The sequence below is a fragment of the Plectropomus leopardus genome, chromosome 14 (assembly GCF_026936395.1).
Source record: "Plectropomus leopardus strain MGB_pleo_1.0 chromosome 14, ASM2693639v1, whole genome shotgun sequence".
Lineage (NCBI taxonomy): Eukaryota > Metazoa > Chordata > Actinopteri > Perciformes > Serranidae > Plectropomus > Plectropomus leopardus.
This window is the reverse complement of record NC_142189.1, coordinates 22507650-22529398: the sequence shown is the minus strand read 5'-3', so window position 1 is coordinate 22529398 and position 21749 is coordinate 22507650. Positions and strand designations below refer to the sequence as shown.

Here is a 21749-nt window from a genome sequence, read left to right as displayed (position 1 = left end):
ATCTGCCTTTTATATCTTTTTCCCTTTACCTCCACTTAAGCCACGCTCGATGCGCTCTCTATGGCACCCATCTCCTGTCAGACCACCTGTCTCCCTCTGATACTTCACTGAGCTTTGCCTAAAGTCCAGCAATTGCATGAGTGTAAGGAACAGATGGTACAGACAGACCTGAGCAACATCTGGTCTGACTGTAGGGTTTTGCTTTAGCTGCAAATGACAGATAAGTTCACAGCCACATTTTAACCTGATGTGATGGTACAAGAGGATGTGTACCCTCATTATCAGCCTGGGAAAGGCCATATAGGTCTCAAATATATTGTTTTGTTATTACAAAAAGGACTGAATTGTATTATACGTCAGTAAGTTTCTGACTTTCACTCAGTTTCCTCGCTCTGATTTAGTTATTCCCCAATCAACTGCACCTCTCTGTGTGTCTTTGGCAATACGTGTGAGCATACAAATGTGCGCATTGTCCAGGAACTTTTAACAAGTGGAAACAATTGTTCCTCAGTCAACTGTGTGCGGCCAAAAGCAGCTCGGCGACCAGGCTGCTAGAAGACAAAGAAAAGGCTTTCCAGCATATGATGTCACCTCTTTTCGTGTCTCTCTGCATAGCTCCTCTCCACACTGCATGCGGCCCGTTACATTACCCTGCAGCTAACAGTCAATATGTAATTTGTAGATATATTGTTTGTTTTTAGGAAGTGTGTAACTGCTGGGATGACTGGTGTGTTTCCTATGATGCTGCCAAGCCTGTTTTGTTAGAAAACTCGTGGCATTTGGCACTCTCACAAAGAGCCATTCAGGAAGTTGGACTCGGGTTGAAATGAGTTACACAGTGCCTGTTCTGTCTGTGGGGATGGTCAATTTAGATGCGTGTTATTATTTGAACTAGTGAGGCAAGACGCTGCAGATGAAAAGATTGTTGTCTTTTTCATACACTGATCAATTTTTGAGATTTGGGGTTATTTTGTTTCCATAACTTGTCTTTTTTCAGACTAGTCAAAAGAAAAATGCCAAAACACACATTAAGATGTTTATTAGTTCAGATTTCTGTACTGGAAATATATGCAAAAACTGCATATTCAGTTAGACAATGCCTCATTTGAATATTTGAACATAAAATTTTGGACCTGGCTCTATCCAGTGTTCAGATTTTTGTTCTGGAAATATTTGCAAATCGGTTAGTTTTAGTCTAAGTAATCAACTAGGGAAGATTCATGGTGTTATCTAATTATTAAAGTTTTTACTGTTTACACTTGGGTGTCGTCCCTTAAATACAGATACAGCAAAAATATGGTAGAAAAAGAGGCCACAAACACCCATCATACAGTTTACAGGGCTTGTTATTAAAAGATAATTTAGATTCAAATGACATGCCTGTTTGATTTAATTTCAAGTCATGCACAGTGATATTGCAAAATATGTAGTTCAATCACTTTCTTTGTTATTAAACAATACCAGTATCTAAGATAGCACTCTTATCATATGATACTGGCTGTAAATGAACTGTTGTAGTTGTATTTGCTCCAAGCATTACACACCATAGAGCAAGTATGAGAGGTTTATTCAGCAATTCTGCCCTGACCTGAATTCGACCCCTTGTGTGTCAGCCTCTGCTGAGACAGATGAGCCATGAAAATTGCATGCAGCTCCATCTGAAAAAGCAGATAGTTGAAATGAAAAACAAAAATATTGTAACAACAGTGTAATGCATTTCTCACTCGTTCATAATTTACCTATAACCTCACCTACAGATCTATTGAAGGGTGGCTGTGATTTGATCCAGTGACATGAATGAAATACATTAAGAGGTCACTGACCATGAAAACATCAATGAAATCCAAAACCCATATACACTACTGGAGGCCTGCTGTGATCAGTGTGTGCTTCTGTGTGAGGGGATGTTCATTGCTGTGTAAGATCCGATGGAGAATTTCTGTGTCTGTGAGCAGCCTCCTGTGTACAAATTCAGAGGGAGACATATTAGAGCTCTACTCCCAGAGACCACCTACAAATGCTGATTTTGGCAGTGCACAACAGGGGTAAAATGTCCCCTGGATTCCCAGTCAGCGAGACTTTCAGCAGAGCACTTTGCTGGGTTGCCATGGAGTTGAAGCACCAGGCAGACTGTGACTATTGTAGAAGAAGAGGAGGAGGAAGAGAAGAAAAGGGAGAAGAGAAAGCGGAATGGCAGAAGCGAACAAAGTCATGTTGGTGCCAGAGACCCTGATGCAATTTAACTGTTTGTTCACCGATGCACACTCTGAATGGTTAATGTTGAGTGCACTAACATGTTTACAGTTTGCTTTTAATTTGAAAGAGCCCCGTACATTTTAATTGAACCATTTGATCGAATGACCTCAATAACTTTTCTGTTGACAATTTTGTCCAACAGACAGGCATTCCCCCTCTGCTCTGCACAAGCTATTCCTCATGAATATCTTTATGATTTTGTGTGTGTGTATGTATGTGTGTGTGTGTGTGTGTGTGTGTGTGTGTGTGTGTATGAGAGAGAGAGAGCGAGTGAGATAAAGAGGAAAAGGCCTGCCAAACCTTTGATGAGCAATGGGGTTGTGTGCTGTGCAGCAGTGCACACAAAGCAAACCGTTGTTTCCTTTTGATAAAGAATAGCAACACAGCAACTGCTCTCATTACATCACAGGATCATCAGGTTTGATGTTCTGAGTACAAGTGCAATAATGACTAGACAAATATCCAACAGCATACCTACTGCAGCATAAATACAGTACTTTCACAAGTAAAAAAGAGAAATGATGATATATGCTGACCTGGAAAAATGCAATATTTGCATGGCCTCTGAAAGCTAACATTTTAGTGTTCTTCTGAACAAGCGAGCACACTGGTGAAAATCACTGCCAAGTTTGCAAAGCTGTCACTGCTCCTCGTGGGAAACTGACTGATTGGCCTTTATTGATCTTTGTTCGTCCAATTTTAACTGCCTCTCTCATCAGACTGGCTTCAGTCATTGCTGCATGTGTGTCCAACTTTCTATAAGGTTACTGTTGCAGCTTTTTAAGCCTCAGCTCAATTTACACACTGCCTCTCAGTTTTGTATGCATGGAATTTTGTATCTATGAGTCAATGCCATCTGCGAGTTAAAAACGTGAATTATAGCTTTGTAACAAAAACACTAATTTGAACTTTTTGTTTCTGAACAGGCAGTATAGCTTCACATCCACTGCAAGTTTATTTGGGGTGTAAATAATGTGAATAATTGAAAATTCAGTAGCTTTTTTATAAATATTTTTCTGTTTTGTGCTTCTGTGCAGACAAGCTGTACATGGGCCCTGGTCAGTTATACCAAGATCTGCAGAACCTAATCCATGATCTCAGCTTGGTCAACCAGATCTCCGGCATGATCAGCAGCCTCAAAGGCAACTACCAGGTACTGTATTCTGCGGTAAACATAAGAACTGATAGAAAATTACATAAGTTGAACTGAATATATTTCTTGTCTTTACTGTCACTTGAGTGAATAATAACTTTATAAAAATAACTTAATATTTATAGCACCTTTTAAAAAAACAAAATCACAAAGTGCTTTTAATAAAAACAATAATAAAGCCAAAAACATGCACACAATATTAAACAGGGTAAAAAATAAAAATAGTAACAGTAATTACCATTAGTTAAGAAAAAGGCAGATGATAAAAGTGAGTGTTTAGAGGAGATTTAAAAGAGGTCACTGAGTTTGTCTGCCTGAGAGCCTCAGGCAGCGAGTCCCACACATGGGGTGCACGACAGTAAAAGGCTGTTCATCTTTAGTGACAAGTTGAGATTTTGGGACCATCAGTAGAGCTTTCTTAGAGGTCCTTAAACAGTGGTCAGGCTCATAGGGAGCCCCTTTTTCGACATAAGAGTGCACTCAGACTACAAGACAGTGGAAAGTGGGGTGGCATGTGTATGGTAAACAGAAGGGGTCCTAGAATAGATCCCTGGGGGACCCCACAAAAGATAAGAGTATTAGAGGAGGAGGCATCTCCAAGCAAGACAAAGACAGACCAACAGTTTCATTGAACCAGCAAGATGAAGCAAGTCTGAAGGGAAAGTATTGGAAAAATAATCATGTAAAAAAAAAAAATTGAAGTCATCACAAAGAATTAAGACTCATCATCATTTAAATTTGCTATGAATAATTGAGTACTACTGATATCCTGGCTATATATGAGTTTAAATAGTTCTTCTGCCTTTAATATTCTTGAAAGCTTGCCAAAAGTTGACAGAGACAAATGTTCCTTCTGTGTACCTCAGGACTTTAAAAATCTCATTCATTGTGTTTTCCCTCAGAGGTCCATAAGGGCTGGGCTGTTATGAAGACATATAATGTTTAAGCTGTGGAATGTGCCGGCGTGGGCAATTTGTCTCTGGGAGACAAGGAGTCTCTTAAGACTTGATTTGCACCATTCAAGCCTGTCATATGATGTGGCCACACACACACATACACAAGCCTGTCTGTGCTGTTGGGATGGAGGCTTAGTTTGCACAGCACAGCATGAATGTGTGTGAGGCTGTGTTTGTGCTGTGGTGGTAGGTCTGTCAGAAGCCGAGTGGGAGGCAAAGTGAACAGAGAAGCTCTCAGAGAGACATGTGTCCCAGAGATGGAGGGAGGGATGGAGAGGTCATCTCTAAATTTCATTACCTAAATGATAGAGACTCTTTTCTAATAATAGATATACTGAAATGTTCTTCATTCCTTTTTGAAGACATCCTTCAAATTAGTGATGACACTTTAAAGGAATACTTCACCCCCCAATTGACCATTTGTATATTAATTACTGCGTTGCATTGAATCTGCGAGTTAAAACCTGAATATCTCACATGTCTCAGATGAATGAAGATTCCAAAGGTGGAGTACATTCTTGATGAATTTAAGTCATAGGGGGTTGCATTTAACAATAGCAAAACTATCTTAAAACATCTGTTTACAAACTCTCACTCAACTCGTGCAGTATAATCCAAGTCTCAATTATCTAGTCGTAAACAGACAACTCTATTCTATTCTATTCAAGATTGAAACTTATTTGTTCTTTCTTAAAGCCAGGCTTAATTGACAAAAACAGTAATTTTACCTCTCTGAACACAGGAGCTGCTGGGTTACTGCTGCGTCAAACAATCAGTTTGTTTTGGGTTATTGTGCGGCTTTGGTGTTTTAAATTGTATTCACCAAAGTGACACATTTACAAAATACAAACTACCCTTTGAGGCAGTGGTAGACTAGCAGCTCCTGTGCTCAGCAAGTAAAATTACTGTTTCACTGTCAATGGAGGCTAGCTTTGAAGAGGGCACAGATTTGATACAAAAAACACCTCACATTGCAGCCTCAGTATTATGTGAATGTAACTTATTGGATTGCATTACAGTGGCAGGTTTTTCTTTCATGTGTCACTCATGTGTAAGAAAAAAATATTTGTTTTTTCAACAAGGTTTAAATGCTCTGCAGTATATTTATTTTATTCCTTTTCCTATTGTACCCATCCCTAAACATTTCTTTCTTGACACTCATTTTCCCATAATATGACGACTCTCTTTCTCTTTGTGTTTTCTTCTTTTTTCATTTTCTATTGCTCCAATATCCTTGTGTACAGAATGTAAACCCCACAGTGGCTCAGGATTGGGTATCAGGTCTCCAGAGGCTGATCATGAAGAAGGAGGAGGAGATCAGGGCAGCTGACCGGTGTAGGATCCAACTCCAGCTGCCTGGCAAACATGACAAGTTTGTGTTTTACACACAGATACACACACCTCTTAAGCTTTAATTAATTTTTCATACAGACAGCACATAACATTTTAACAGTCTAAAGTCTCGGTCCTTGCCCTTTTTTATCCTTGGTTGGTCTTTATCCCTTTTTATCCTGCTTTCTCCTTCTGTCCCATGTCTGTAGCTTTAAGGCAGAGTATTAGAGCACATTTGAGTGTTTGGATAAACAAGTTTCTCCACCAGCTCTAATCTGAGGCATGACTCTCAGGGGAGGAAATGTGCATCAGTGTTTGCAGCCAAAGGCTACCCGGTGCTGCAGCTGTTGCTCAGCACAAATGCTCATGTCACACATAGTGTGTAACAAACTATTACAGTCTGCACGTGGTCCCCCAAGAGTGTACCTTGTTTTGGTTTTTCACACACTGTCTCTCTGGAACCAGAACTGCCTTTCGCTTCTCTTTCTCTTTCACTTCCTCACTCTATCCCTCATCCCCGCTACACTTAGCTGGTGAGATTATCCACGGGTATGTTTGGAAACACAGCTGTGCCTCTATCATTCCTCCCTGATCCCTAAATCACAAAGCACACAAAACAGAGCACTTCTCACTGTCAACCAGTGACAGGAGTAATGTATTTCAGACAGGACCCCAACACACACACACACGCACACACTCACTCACTCACACACACATAATGACGACATGAGCTGCTGACAGAAGCGATAATTGACTTTGACTTCTATCGCATTTCTGTCACAGTCTGTCTAGTCAGTCAGCATTGAATGAGCAGACTCATCACGTGCCCCTTGGCTGAGACTTAACCCAGACAGAGCACTTTTCTTTTGACTATATATTACTGTAAAAGTTCCAAGCAAGATTATTCAAACATGACTGCTTACATGTGGAAGCAAATTCAGGCTCTGTGTTGATACCTCTCGCGGTACATTTATCATTCAGTACAATCTTGTTAAAGCATGTCTCACATTTGGTGTACAAATACTGTGTGGCTCATAAGCTGATTCTGCAACATGAGTAGTTAAAAGCTCCATGTGATGACTTTTATGTGGTTAAATATGAACTTTACATATTTTAAAGTGCACGGGTGTGAAATTGTAGTCTGATACAGATAAGATATTTTTTTCTGTATTTAACAGAAATTATAAAAACATTGTTGTTATTATTCTGTCTTATGATATCAAAAGTGCAGTAGTCTGCAGTTATGAATTCTGCTCTCCTGTCCAGTGTGTTGCTGTTGTGCTGATTTATCACATATAGCTTGAAAAATATTCATAGTAACTCCAGAAAGACAATGAGAAAAAGTTAAGGCACTGAAAAGAGTTTTCCACAAAATATCTCCTGAAATATATTGATCGTATATCTTGTGATATAGATTTAAAAGCATAAAGGTTGGAATTTGCTTTAATCTTTCTAATAACTAGTGTTTGTGTTTTATCCTCTCTCCTGGCAGGTCGGGTAAACCCACTTACTTCAGCGCAGTGTTTAATACTCTCAGCCCAGCCATCAAACAGTCATGGATCAGTAACTTGCAGATGGCAAAGCTGGCTCTAGGTACAGTACGCTCTCTGGCAGTACACCACCTGTTGCATAATAGGTTTTTACCATTTTAATAGTGTATAAGTGCATTTATACATATATAATATGACAATTCACTTTATTGACATGCTGGTATATGTGTGTCTTCAATCCACTGCAAACATTACAGACATTACAGGCTAGTAAATGTGAGGTTGGTGTGAGGTTAACAGCTTATTATGACCAAATCTTATGAGAAAAACTAAATGATGTTTTGAAGTAATTATCAACAAGATGGTTATTTTAGTTTTACAGTGTGACTTCTGACGTCTCTTATTCTGCAGACAGATAACTTGCAGTTTAAAATCACTTAATGCATATTATACATTAATGAATGGAGTGTGTGTGTGTGCTTTACATCAGAGGAGGACAACCTGCAGGGCTGGTTCTTTGCAGAGGATGATGGGAATCAGATCAAAAAGCAGAAGCACCCTCTCCTGCTACGACAAATGCCTGTTGTCATGTCGAAACTCCAGGAGTTTAAGGTCAGACATTCTCCTTTTCTATAACCGTTTTTGAATAAAGGCAAGACCTAGGCATACATGGGCCGGTTAGCTCAGTTGGTTAGAGCGTGGTGCTAATAACGCCAAGGTCGCGGGTTCGATCCCCGTACGGGCCAATGGTGACATTATGGCACAGACCTAGAACAATGCACCAGTATAGATAGCATAAAATAGAACATAAGATGTGAGATGATCGTTATAATTGATTTACTACTGATGTAGAAAAGCCGCAGTTTCTAAAATATCCTTCATCCGCAAGCAAAAAAGTAAACCGTGTGGGCATCAGACTGCAACTCAGGCATGTACCATAAGCAAAGTGATATTAGTATTAGTATTAAATAATTAATTAATTAAATCTGTTGTTAGTGAATAATGGGGCCAGTTAGTTCAGTTGGTTAGAGCGTGATGCTAATAACACTAAGGTCATGGGTTCGATTTCCATATGGGCCAAAGTTAACATTATGGCACGTATTTAAGACATTTTACCACCTCTGGCAGTGAAAAGTGGTAAATAACGAAAGAGCTATTAAAGGATTTACTGCTGGTGTTAAATGCCTTAGTTTCTACAACATCCTTGCTCCACTGACAGATTTCAACTCAGACATTGACCTTACTTCTGATCCAGACATTCAGGAGGTGTTTACCAGGCACCAAATAACCCACAGAGGTCTTTTTCTCCAAAACAAATAGACCCGGCAATTCAAACAAATTTAATGAATAAATAAAGCTGCACACATAGTGTATTTTCATGTTTAAAATAAACAATTTTCTCCACTGACAAACAGCCAAATTAGACTGAAGTCTTCCTAATGTCCCTGCATATTTATATATCTATCTATACATTGCAGCTGGACACCACTACATGCCACTGGCTTGTGGAATGGAGTCATCTTACACTATGTAAATAGCATGGACTCACATGATCTGAAAAACTGTGCACATGTGTGGCCGGTTAGCTCAGTTGGTTAGAGCGTGGTGCTAATAACGCCAAGGTCGCGGGTTCGATCCCCGTACGGGCCACTTGGTTTTGAGGTTGGTAACACATATAGACCCCCCTAAACAGTTGTGTTGAGAAGAGTTGGCATGTAATAGGTTTTGTCCATGTTGTTGGACGCTGGTTGAAAATGTGACAGTAATGTAGATTGTGTGTATCTCTCAGAATGTCTACCAAAATTCTCACTCTCCCCCATAAGTCAGCAGCTCCTCTACAGCTGTCAGCACTGACCAGCAAAGAAAAGAATGACTGGCCTCAAAGGGTGCACTTGCGGGTTAGGGCATGTGGATTAGTTCCTTCAGGTCTGAATCACTCTGAGATATTTTTCAGTTTTTAATCTTGACAGTAATCAACACTAACTAGGATCAGGAAAACACCAGTTTTGTTCACTCTGTGAATTCCTACACAATGACTTATTACTCGTCTGAACTTATGTCTTTATCACCCTCTCTAATTTCACCCTGTTCTGTGATAGGTGGAATGTGCTGTTCATAATCCAGAGCCCCACATCAACACAGAGAGCACTGCAGATACTCCCATCGTGGGCCATGGCTGTGTCTGGGTGAGACATTCTTCAAACATTGCTCACAAAACAAGCACTGTGATATTTTACATTGCAACAACTACACAAAATTGATAATAATAATAACAACTTTATTTATATAACAGCTTTGAAAAAAGAGCAAAGCAAAAGCAGAAATGGGATGTATAAAAGGCAATACAACAAGAGAAAGCCAAAAAGACCTGCTGAACACAAGCAAGACTAAACTAGGGTAGAGATAGGATAATTAAAACAAAATAATGCAAGATGTCAATATAAAATGATACAAACAAAAAGATCAAAAACAACAAAAGCAGTAAAAGCAAAAAAAAAACACAAAAAAGAAAATCTACTCGGGAAATCTAAAATCTATTTCAGATAAAACATGAATAAAATAAGTAAAATAAATAAAAAGACGACGTCACATAACAGCAAGTTGGTAAAAATGGGTTTAAAGAAGTGATTTAAAATAAGTCAACTGGATATTATTGCAAGGTTTATAGTGGCTACTTACAGCAATGTGGACTTTTCAACCCAGAGCAAGAACAAAAACTCATGGGTGTCTATTAGCAAATGGTCCTCCTTTTTTCCAACAGCTAAGATTATTTAAGCTTTCCTGTCAGTGAGTCTGACTCTTAGTTTTGGCAGAGAGCTGTTTTTCATTCTAATGTGTCAGCTGAACAGATGGTAAGTTTTTGCTGTTTATCAATTAAAATGTCTAATGTACCCTTGAGGAAAACAATCTGGGTTTGAAAATGATAGCTGCAGTCCTTAAGTTATTCTCAAAATAAACAATGACTGTCATAACCATGGTAATCATTGCTAATGCAGTGTTTTCAACCATCAGGAAAAAACCTTGGGTCTGTTAAAGAAATAAACATCATTTGAGCTAGTTATTTTAACAGTGAGGTAATATATATACTGTTGCTGAAAGATGTTAAACTGAAATGTGGATGTTTTTACATAGTTTAACTCATTAGATTTTTCCTTTAAATTCCCCAGTATGACATTCTTTGCTGCATACTTAAAAGAGTACTTTAGTTGTATGCTTATTTGGAAGGTGTTGTTTGCTTTCTTGTACTTTTACTGCGCTTTCTTTGCTGGGTGTCCCTTAGAAAGCTGCACAGTCTTAACTGGCTAAATCTTCTATTTATCGGTAGTAAACCATCTGCATAAATCAGTGATAGAATCCCTAAAACAAATGGTTTCTGTGTCTTTGTTCAGGTTGCAAGTTGCACCAACCAGATGGGCCAGATATCCATAGTGACCATGCAGAGCTCCAGCCCAAAGGTGACAGAGTGTTTCAATGTTGAGTCCCGCATCCTCTGCATGGCCTATGTCCCTGCAGAGCAACCCCAGGAGAACGGTGAGAAGGTCCCTGAAAACAGCCATGTCCCCACAGCGAAAGCCAGTGAATCTCCCAGTGTCTGTCTGGGCATGGAGGAGGGCAGGTATAGCACAAAGTGTACTTACAAAAATGTGTCTTTTGTATCTTTTAATATCTTACTTTTTAATAAAAGATAGTTTTTGGATTATGCATCCATAAATGATGAATGTTAGATTTAAATTCTACATGCATCAATAGTAAATGTCAGAATAAAAGAACAAAGGCACCTTCAAGATTACTCATTTTGCACCAGAGTTTTTCAGAGAGAGATTCAGCTTAGTGGTCAGTATACTTTTTATGGTATTTGTCCACTAACTTCAGTGGACCTTAATGCATTGTAACATTCAAAATACCATTGCTGTTTCCATCTGGTATGTTCTTCAATCAGCAGGTTAGGACTTTCTCTTTTACAGGTTGTCAAAAAGCACTCTTTTAATTGTAGGACTGTCCAATATTCCCAAAAAATCACATTTTGATTACTTTGGCAGATATTGCAAATGAAATATAAGTGGTGATTTTTGTTGGAATGGTAATTTTTGGATTTCATTTTCACTTTTAAAAAGTATAAAAATTATTATATGTTTTTGTCGGGTTTATACCAAACAAGCATTTCTGGAATATGTTTTGTAGGTCGAGGCATCTCTGTAGTACCACAATGCTTCATTTATAATGGTATGATGTTGTGACATATTTTCCTTTGCACTTGGCCACATTGCAATTTCAGAAATATGCTGATCAGGTGTTTAGCCCTATTAATAATTTGATAAACCAGGTTATGGGACAATCAATAAATTTATCACAAAAAGCTCCCACATGGGTTCTTGACTATGTTTCACATGTTTCTGCGACAAAATGGGTATGATTAAAATGAACTGACTTTTCGGAAAAAATTATAGAATTAAATTTAAATCTTGCAGGTACCAATAAAAGCGTCAAATACTGTTCACTTTCACCACAACACTCCATAATGTGTCCCACAAATGCCACAAAATACTGAAAAACTGAAAACAATGATCTCTGCAACTGCATCTACTGTCAGAATGTTCTCGATAGCATACAGTTAGTATATCAAAGAAGCACATTGTATTACATTTGTTCTAATTTTATCTCCACTCCTGTTCAGCATCATTGTGTATAAGAGCAGCCAGCGGTCCAAGAAAGTACGTCTGCAACATTTCTTCACCCCGGACAAGTCCACCGTCACCAGCTTGGTCTATAAGAAACACTGTCTGTACGTTGGCCTGGTCAGCGGCTCTGTGGCGGTCTACTCCAGATCCCAAGGTGTGTGTTTTAGCAGGAGAGGTGACTCTTCAATTTGTGTGTCTCTTCTGTTATAGTCTCACAATTCACCCTATGTAATGTTTGTTGATACTGTTAAACGGCTATAATTAGGGCAATTACAAGGTTAAATCACTGTTTTTGTGTGAAACAGAAATGCATTCACTGAGTTAATTAGATTTGGTTTGAAAACGATGTAGGCTGATAGTGTTTACCTCAATATTTAGTCTGCGTCGGCCCTGAATTTGGCATCCTTAAACATAATTAGTCATGAATGAGAGCACTGTTGCTGACTTGGTAACATTTTTGTTGAATTTAGCAACTTTTCAGACACTTCTGCTGTCACGGTTTACCAAAAGCAACTGTGTGATGACTTTATCCAGTTATAGGCAGAAACATTTGTCACAATGCTGAAACATTTGGTAACATGGGTTATTCTGGCGAGAAGAAAATACACAAAAATGTTGTATTTTCATCTGCTCTAATTGCTATATTTTCTGTCTGAGTCATCAGGTTGCCATTATTGTGCAAGACACAGAGAGGCTCACTGTGTAGCTGGAGGTCAGAGGTCTCCTCTGCTCTGTGCTGAGGTTCTGTTTCCGTTTGCTCGGTTGTCTGGGAGAATCCAATCTGTTGGCTGCGACCTATTTAATGTCTTCCCTCCCTGACAAGCACAGACACATTGGAGGAGAGGATCTGAGCTGCACTCTTCCCACAGTCTTTCACATTCTGTTTTGTTCTGTCTCTTATTGGCTTTCATAGCGGTGCAAACAGAGGGACTGCTCGCTTCCTCCTCGCTCTGTCCTTGTGTTTTTCTCTGTCCTTGTCTGCTTTTCTCTGTGCGTGTGGGTAAGGATAAGTACATATTTCAGAACACGAGGAAACAGAATCCTTGTAATTTTTGGCTGTCAAACAGAAGTATTGCTGTCACTACCCTGTGATGCCACCATTGCTCGAGGCATGTTTTATTAACCTCAGTCACACATATTCAGTTCTCTTCATGCGCTCATCTGACTCAAATTAAGTTTTTAACTTTTCCAAGGGAGAATTTTGATAGGGACACTTACCCAAATCAAAAATATATCTTTGCCCTTGAAAATAATTGTTGTTGAGTTGTTACCTGTTTTACACGGATAGCAATATGCATACAGAGGGCAGGTGTAGTTTTTTAGAAAGAAAATAGTTCCTACATAGAATTGCCCACAATAAGGTCTGTGGATTATCTTGAGTAATCGGGTCATGAATTCTAGAAAGAGACATTGCTGTTGGGTTTTTCAAATGTAGTTTTTTTTGCTGCTTTTAGAAACACAAGCTGAGTTTTGTCTAGTTCGATTATATTGGAGAGATGGCAGATATCTCTGTTGCTGATATCTCCAACACTTGGCGTCTCATACTCGAACAATCTGGATTGATAAATAGCACTATGGGTAACAGGAGAAATAGCTATTTTTGGATTTTGCTGTGAATTTTCCCTTTTAGTGTCCCTGCTATATATCAGCCTTTGTTGCTCAGTTAAGTCGCTCTGTAGTTAGAGAAAGATAGAAACAGAATATGGATGATGGCCTGAGGACAGACACACAGGAGCAAAAGTATTCTAGCTCATTCCACAGTTGAGCAGCAGTTTGCCAGGAAGAAACGTGCTGTGTATACGTAACCATTCAGGAATGTTCAGAGCTACTCATTACTCCTTGTTCTGATACACATCACCTCTTTTTTCCTCTTTAATTCTCTGCACACCAATTATTAGACACTGGCATTGAGTACGCGAGTGTTGGCCTTTGGTGTAACTGAATGTTCCAACAGCTTCAGTAGCTGCTGTTAATCATTCGTCACCACTGTCGTGTCAAATCCTGGCCTTGAATCTTTTGAGTCTGATTTGAATAGTTTCTTCCCATAAACAGCTCTGTCTCTGCCACTGTTATTGACACTGTATGCCTGGTGCTAAAATGATGAGTCATCCTGTATAGTTTGGTGGGGAAACTGTTCCCTGTTTCCCCTTTGTAATCTTGCTCAAGTTCTTAAACGCAGTGAACGGCTCTGCCTGTACCCCATTAGCGTTTAAAGTAGACCCACGATTTACATTGCAGAGAAGAGAGCAAGCAAAAGTAGGAAAATGATCAGCTTATATCCTTTGATGTTAAACTGTCAGCTGATCAAAGGGGACCATCGCTGTGAAAAGTGACGTGACATCAGAAATAGCTAAACAGACGGGGATGTTGTTTGTCCTTAAAGCCATCAGCTACTGAGTTATCCTGCATGGAAATGCTATCCTGCTGTAGAGGCAGAGTGTCTGAAGCTGGCCGGTCAGCCTCATTCTGCCAGGCTTGCTGTTTTCTTTTGTGACTGACTGTGCGAGAGATGGAGAAAGAAGGACGCAATGATTCGGCAAAGGTCGCACGTCACAGCCAGACAGTCAGACCATAAACTCAGCTCTCGTTTATTCTGCCCTTCTGCAACATCTATATTTCTTTTCTTGTTGAGAGTGTTGCACATTATTTGTTGTTTGTAGCAGCTTTGTCAAAATGACAAAAAAAATGATTGGCTTGTTTCATCAGCGTGTGGTTGATGTGCGGCTCTGATTAGTGGTTTGTTGCAGATGACACTGACATGAAGGAATGCTACAGTTTAAGAAGTGAGAGATGTAGGCAGACTTACATAAGACTGCAAGTTGGCACTCCTGTCTTTTTTTCTTTCTCTCTGCTGCTTCTTTCCTTTTTCTCTTTTTTTTTCTTGCATGCACATCTACCTACACAGTATGAATATTACAATAATATACACATGGCATTGCTGGAATGCTAATCCCACCTAGCCCCTTCAGTGGGAGATTATCCTCACTTCCCCAGTCATTACTGTACCTCTCAAAAAACATCTCTCCCTGCATGGCACCTCTGCCTTCAATAGCCGCCTTTGTGCCCTCTCTGAACAAACACTATTGCTGAGGCCTCGTTCACTTCCTGGCCTAGATTAGCTAAGGGAATTCGGTATCTGGAGGAAATGAAGTCTGTATTCAACTCATGGCCCTTCTAATTAAAAGTACATGTCGGTAAAGAAGGCTTTTTTTTTTTTTTTTTACTTATGCACAATTCAGTATTTGTGTATGAAAACTGATCAAATGTAAAGTGTTTTTCAGACCAATAATGGTTGTAGAAATGAAATGAGTTGGTATTTATAAAGGCACTGCATGGGGTGTTTAGAGCTGGCACTGTAGCTGCCCAGGCACATGTAGAACAGAGTGTGTAGGAGGTGTGTGTGGGATAGAGCTGGGCTCTGACTAATGCCTCGCAGCCCATCTATATTCATAGTGAAGGCTGTGAAAACCATCAATGGCCACTCCACCAGCATTAGCAGAGCCATAAATGCAGATGACCTTTTCAGGCGACTGTTATAAAGACAGAGTGTCTATTATTGTGTCTTCCACATGAAGTGTAAACTGTTCTTCTTCAACTATCGTGTGAAAAATGTCTAGAGGTTTTACTTTGCAAAAGAGAACATAATATTGCTAAAAGAGGAGATGTACTGCACTGTACTATTTGTTTGTTATAACCCATGTTTCTTTGTACTGCTGCTTTTTTATATTTCAGACTGAATAAAAATGTATTCTGTGGAGGTGTAAAAAAATAGTGATACGGTGTTATGTTTTGTGATACTGTATAGATTCTCAAAAACAGTGTTTATAGTATACATGCAAATATTTGTGGCAGTGGTTTGTTTTGTATTGTGTTCAAACCCTCGACTGCTTGATAGCTGCGTTGTTACCCATGTGTTTTTGTGTGTCTTTGGGCTGATGATTGTGTGTCTGTGTGCATTTATGTGGCAAGTATGTATACATTTGTGTGGGAGGGAATGCAGCATCTCCTGTGATCACTGCTGGGTCCTTGTGGATGAGTAATTCAGACAGGGTTCAGTCATGAATTTTGATTTCTTGAAAAGCAATGAGTATGTTACGTGAACTATGAAATGCATTGTATTCAGAACCTTACTCACTCAGTAGTAATGATAAAAATATATATTTAAAATGAGTACTGAGGTGCATGTGTTGTGTTTGTTGTTACAGATGGTTTGTGGAGCTCTGACAAGCCGAAGGTGCTGAAACTGGGGGTCCTCCCAGTCAAGGCCATGCTGGCTGTGGAGGAGCACCTCTGGGCCTCATCAGGCGGACAGGTCTTCATCATCAGCACCCACACACACTGTGTAGAGGTACGTAACCTCCCTCTGTTACTGTTAGATTGCTATTAAATACAATATCTACATCATAAGCAGATCGGTTTTGCAAATTATTGCATGTGTGGTGTAAATTCCCCTTGAAAATGTGCGCGGAAATTGAGAACAGAGGTATGTATTTAATTATTAGGAATATTTCCAGAGAAGCAATCATGAGTGTAAACTGCAGTCAAAATATAGGGACCTCTAATAGATGAAGTTGCCTTATTTCCTTTTCTGGGATTTTTTATTTCTGTATGCTGGAATATGCATGGTATTCCCTGCGTGTGTGTTCTGGCCTGGTTTCGGGAATGGAAGCACCTGCAGTGGGCCCAGGAATAGCAACGTTCCTGTGACATGCACTCACTAATAATCTGTTTAGCCTCATTAAGCTCATTATGTCAGACCACCTGCCTGTCTCGCTCTCTTTTCCTCACTGAGAACTTAGTTAGTTGGGAGTGCTGACTGTTAGTGAAACAGGAGAGAGAGACAGAGAGGAAGAAGGTACTGTACAGTATAAATGGCAATGGTTAAAATGTGCATAAAACAAAATCCAGGGCGTTGCACTTACATTTCATGATCCCTCATCACCACATTTCACCAGAGCCCTGTGCTGACATACTTGTGAATGGACTCTCCCTAGCCAAATATAACTCCACCTACATGTAAAGCAATGTGTGGTGAGATTATGTAAGCGGTTGCGATGGAAAAAGCCCAGTTTATCGTCCTCCTTGCACTGAGAATTCTAAATGACACTTTATATATATTTAGAATGAGTCTTGTTGACACTAATGATAGACAGGCAAATCAAGAGTTAAAGAAAACTGATTCATAAAGTTGATTTTATTTCATATTTATACACAAGATCTTATCAAACATTGGTAAATACTACCTTACATGTGCTTCCTGTTTTGACTACACTTCAATATAATTTAATTTTGTTTTGAAATATTGACATTGGCCCTGAATAAATATCTTTGGTGCGTTTGGCCCAAAAATCCTCCATTGTTTTATATTCTATGTAGCCTATTGTAGAAATGTGACTCTTGTGATTCCATTTGGATGATAAAGCATAATCACAGTGTCCCAGACATTACAACCACAGACAATGCATGGGCTGCTGTAGTCTAAACAGGCTGAGACAGACTTTCTGTGGGTTGATTGCTTTTCAAATAGTTGTTCTTCAGTTCGTGGTCACAAACAGCCAACACCGCACAGTCAAACATTCACCATGAAGCCATTGTCATGTTTAGCCTTGGTTTAAAATGTCAATAGCAGCGGTATACACTGCTGTTTGTGCAACAGACAGCATTTTTTTAACATCACTGCTGTCTCATAGGCAGACGGTCACACTGACTGAACCTGCAACAAAAAAGCCACAAAGTTTGAACAACAACCCAGATTAATTAAGATTTAAGACTCCGTGCTAGAATCTCCTGCACCTGAGCTTGTCGAGCAAGCAAACTTTCATCGGGGTTAAGTGCACTGCGAACTTAAATTTGCGTGCTACATAGCTAATTGGCTGGTAATCAGGTAATTAACTGTTAATCAGCGACAGAACAGCATGCAAATACTACCTTTAAATGCTAGTGGGTACTCTTTAATACAGAGTAAGGAGTACCATTTTCAGTTTTTCTGCTAGGAGATTTTTGTTTGTTTTTTAATTTTATTTTTTTTCTCAGGCCGTTCTCTAAGGTGTCATATTGAACTTACAACATGACACCTGCATGTTACTTGCAATTTTGCTTCTGTTTTAGTCTAATTACCACTAAAAAGTCCTCAGAGGTCTTTGATTTTACTTTGTGATATTTGACAACATGCTTCATGATTATTACTTTGGTGGTAGACAGCCTGCCACAGGCCAGATTCTTTATTAACGTGCTAAAAGTCCTGTCTCCCTGTCCTGTCTACCCTGTCCAGAGGCAGCTGGAGGCCCATCAGGAAGAGGGCATGGTGGTGTCCCACATGGTGGTGGCTGGGGTGGGAATCTGGATCGCCTTCAGCTCTGGTTCCACTCTGCGCCTTTTCCACACTGAGACTCTGGAGCACCTGCAGGACATAAACATTGCGACACCTGTCCACAATACACTGCCTGGTAAGACATAACTTTCATTTCTAGACTGAGATATTAAGTTTGCCAAATATCAGGAGAACCAGGAATAACCAAGCAGGAACTTCTAAAAATGAAGCTAAAGCAGAAATGGGAAAAACTGCAGTTCCTCTAATGGTCACTTGAAGCTGGTTTCAAAAGCAGGTCAGCCCTCACAGACACTCAGCCTAAAATGCCAAACTTTACACATATTTACAGCCTGTTATAAAAACAGTTGTCATCCCTATAATTTATTTCCTCCTTCATGACAACTATACGGAGTGTGAATTTTATATAACTCCCTTGACTAAATCTTTTAAAGGCGGAAAGTTACACATAATTATGGGCGTGGCTGCTGTGGGTGTTCATACAGATCCACCTCTCGCTCCAACACAGCACTAACTTCTTGTCCAAATATGGTAACATCTGACTCCAAAAATGCAAATTTTCGATGGCTAAAATGCCAAACTTGAGGCTTTCAAACAGGAGTCCACAAAGTAAAGAGTGAGAGAGTAACTTGGATAAAAAGTCAATCATCCAGGATCAATTTTTCTGTTGATAAACACTTTAATAAATGATTTGACTAGTTTTTAGTTCAGATATTCAAAAGACAGAATTTAGTCAGCTCACATTGTTAGATGAAGGCTAAATGGAAGCTAGATAAAAACAAAACAAAGGAAATCTGGTTGGAATCTTCTCATTCTGTTTCCAGAGTGCCCAGAAATACATCCCCGGAGGTTTAAAATTTTCTAAACAGTAACTGATAACAAAATATACTGCACTGAAGTATTTAGAGCCTTGTGGTTTCACATTCAGTCATGGTGATCTTGTGGTCTTACCACCCTCACCACTTCAACATCCACCGCCTCTCTCAGTTCTGTTCGCCTGCCCTTGAGTGTCAATCAGTAACGTGATCTGAACGCCTGACTGAGATGAAAACCTTTTGCCAAAGTGTCAAAATGTCTAAAGAAGAACTGCAGAGGACATTTGTTCACTTTTATGATGCCAGACCTTGTGGTCATCTCGTCAAACACACTTATTCAGATATAGCCCAGAGTTTGAGGACTGCGATGGAGGTCCCATGACGCCATGTCTTCAAAGTGCTTTCTTACGTGTCAGTAATTAGCTGACATCCGTGTAGGTGCTCATCCAGACAGCTCTTGTTATGGCAGATTTGTCATACTCTCGTCCTCCTTTTGTCCAAACAGTGAATGAGGAACCTCTCATTTTGTCTCTATTCATAGTGCTGTGGAAAGAAAATGCTCGACCTCATCATATCATTTTTAAGAAAACTCTGTGTGCTCTGTCTAAAAAGAAAATCAAGCCCATATTTGAACACTTGTGAAAACAAATGATGGGACATCCTTTTGATAACTGGCCAAAAAGACAACAGGAATTATGACATCACATGGAAATATAGCACATATTTGCAGCTGAGCAACTACTTCAGCTAATGGAGTTCAGTATAAAATAACATTTCTCAGCCATCTGAAACATTAATGGGACCAAAGATCAAGAGCTTGTTTTGGAACTCACTATTATGTTAATAAAATCCATCACTTAAAAAATAGAAATAACACTTTCTCCACTGACAATTAACCTCAACTGATCAGAATGCTGGCACAATATATTAACTGTGATGAGAAACAAATCCAAACCTATCTGAGTTAAAAAGAAAAAGCATTATGCATGTTGCAGGAGTATCTAAAGGTTGATTTTTCTCTTCAAGAGACATGATATAACATTACCAGTGAGTGCAGTAATTCAGATGAGAACAGTGGTTTGTCTTTACTTTGAAGAGCAATTTACTTCACTTGCATCATTCCACTGTAATGACTCACCTTTGATCTCCGACTGCGTAAGACACTGCAGATGTAAATCTGTCATTAACAGGCTGCAGAACAGAGTCAGAGGCGAGACAAATGAGCCATATCCCACCGACAGTTTGATACCAGATGAGTTAAATTGTTCAGGGCAAATATTTGCTTTAGAGGCTCTGAAAACTTGAGAAATTGAACTTGTATATGTATCATACAGTGCAAAGCTGTAGCCATGGAGTCAGCGTTAGAGGGGGACTATATCTGACACTTTTTTAGCAAACTAGTATTTATTTTCACAATTGCGGTTCTGGCTCAAATTGACCTATTGACATTATCGTTACCCTTTATTGCATGCCCTCAAGTGAAGTGTTATTATTGGTAGTGTCAGTGCTGTATGTTGAGAATGTGCACCTATCTGCTATTTGCTTTTCTTACAGGTAGCATACAGAAAAAAACCTTTCATGACGATTTTATAACACTTCATAAAAACTGTCACAATTGGGAATGATATAGTCTATGTAACACTCATATTATATTCATTACATATTTTTTAACTTTTTCATATATTAGAAAGTAATGAAATAAAGAAATAGCACAGTGTTTACATTGATTGTACCCACAGCAGTGAAGCAACGTCTTCTGCTGGGGTACGGCAACACCACTCGGACAAACAACACACAGAACTGCGGTACACAATAATACTAGAACCAGTAGTAATAATAATGGCATTTTTTTATGTTTATTTATGATTATGATTACATTTGCTAATGATTATCCTTGGATGGCGGTGCCTGGTTTCCTGTTGTAGCACAACAACAAAAAATATTATTTCAATTTTTATCGATGTATTGGTGGGATACATCACCCCTAATATATATTATAATTATTGCCTTGGGACGGTAGGTTGTTTATGACATTGTTCCGTAACACTCTTAGAATTCTTGGATGTGTTCTCCAGCATGGACATTAGTTTTGTTCCTATAGCAATTGTTGTCATCACAATAGATAATATTGTATCACTGTGCGGCAGTGGATTGTGAAACAGTTTCCTGCCATGTGCGTTTAAGCCAAACATTGTCGCTGCCAAACCAAATGACAATTAGTGTGACAATTGTCCCAGGCTGAAGTCATCAGAGCTGCTGCTTTGGATCTTGTAATCTGCTGCATTACATCAGCTTGACCCAAAAACACACAGCCTTAAAGGATGATTTTGTTTTTGTTTGTTTTTTTGGTAAGGGACGATTGCTTCTGTTGGTATGAAGGAAGGATTTGTGCAGTCCAATCGCTGCTGCTTTCAATCTCTTTCCCTCCTTGCTGAGTAATGCTGACAGCTGTGGTTTTGTGTGCATTTCCTGAAGCATTCTTTGTAATGTCATCTTGAAGTTTTCTATACATTTTTCAGACAATTGACTCTGCCTTCCTCCTGAAACTGGATTGAACAAGGTTTCGATTTTTAAATGGGACTTTGATCTGGGTTTTGATGACAGCTGTGGTCGAATCTGTATGTGTATTGTGGTTTGTAGTTAATGACTAGCCTGCAGTTGCTCTGTGTGTGATCTCATCTTCAGCATCATTAGCCCAGCTCTGCCCAGACTGCATGCACATCCAGTCTTCAGAGAGACT

General features: G+C 39.3%; 1 protein-coding gene and 2 non-coding genes across 4 annotated transcripts in view; all 3 read left to right on the top strand.

The window, feature by feature from the left end:
• arhgef10 (Rho guanine nucleotide exchange factor 10) overlaps positions 1-21749 on the top strand; it is a 60346-nt gene that overhangs the window by 30223 nt on the left and 8374 nt on the right. For both annotated transcript variants that reach the window (XM_042500645.2, XM_042500644.2), the window contains 9 exons: positions 3294-3409; positions 5610-5737; positions 7190-7290; positions 7678-7799; positions 9287-9373; positions 10577-10803; positions 11863-12020; positions 16072-16214; positions 18138-18312. In XM_042500645.2, coding sequence (XP_042356579.2) covers positions 3294-3409; positions 5610-5737; positions 7190-7290; positions 7678-7799; positions 9287-9373; positions 10577-10803; positions 11863-12020; positions 16072-16214; positions 18138-18312 — 1257 coding nt within the window. The remainder of the gene's footprint in view (positions 1-3293; positions 3410-5609; positions 5738-7189; positions 7291-7677; positions 7800-9286; positions 9374-10576; positions 10804-11862; positions 12021-16071; positions 16215-18137; positions 18313-21749) is intronic.
• On the top strand, positions 7860-7933 carry trnai-aau (transfer RNA isoleucine (anticodon AAU)). Its single transcript has one exon. It is a non-coding gene; the product is annotated as a tRNA-Ile (tRNA).
• trnai-aau (transfer RNA isoleucine (anticodon AAU)) lies at positions 8764-8837 on the top strand. The gene has a single exon. It is a non-coding gene; the product is annotated as a tRNA-Ile (tRNA).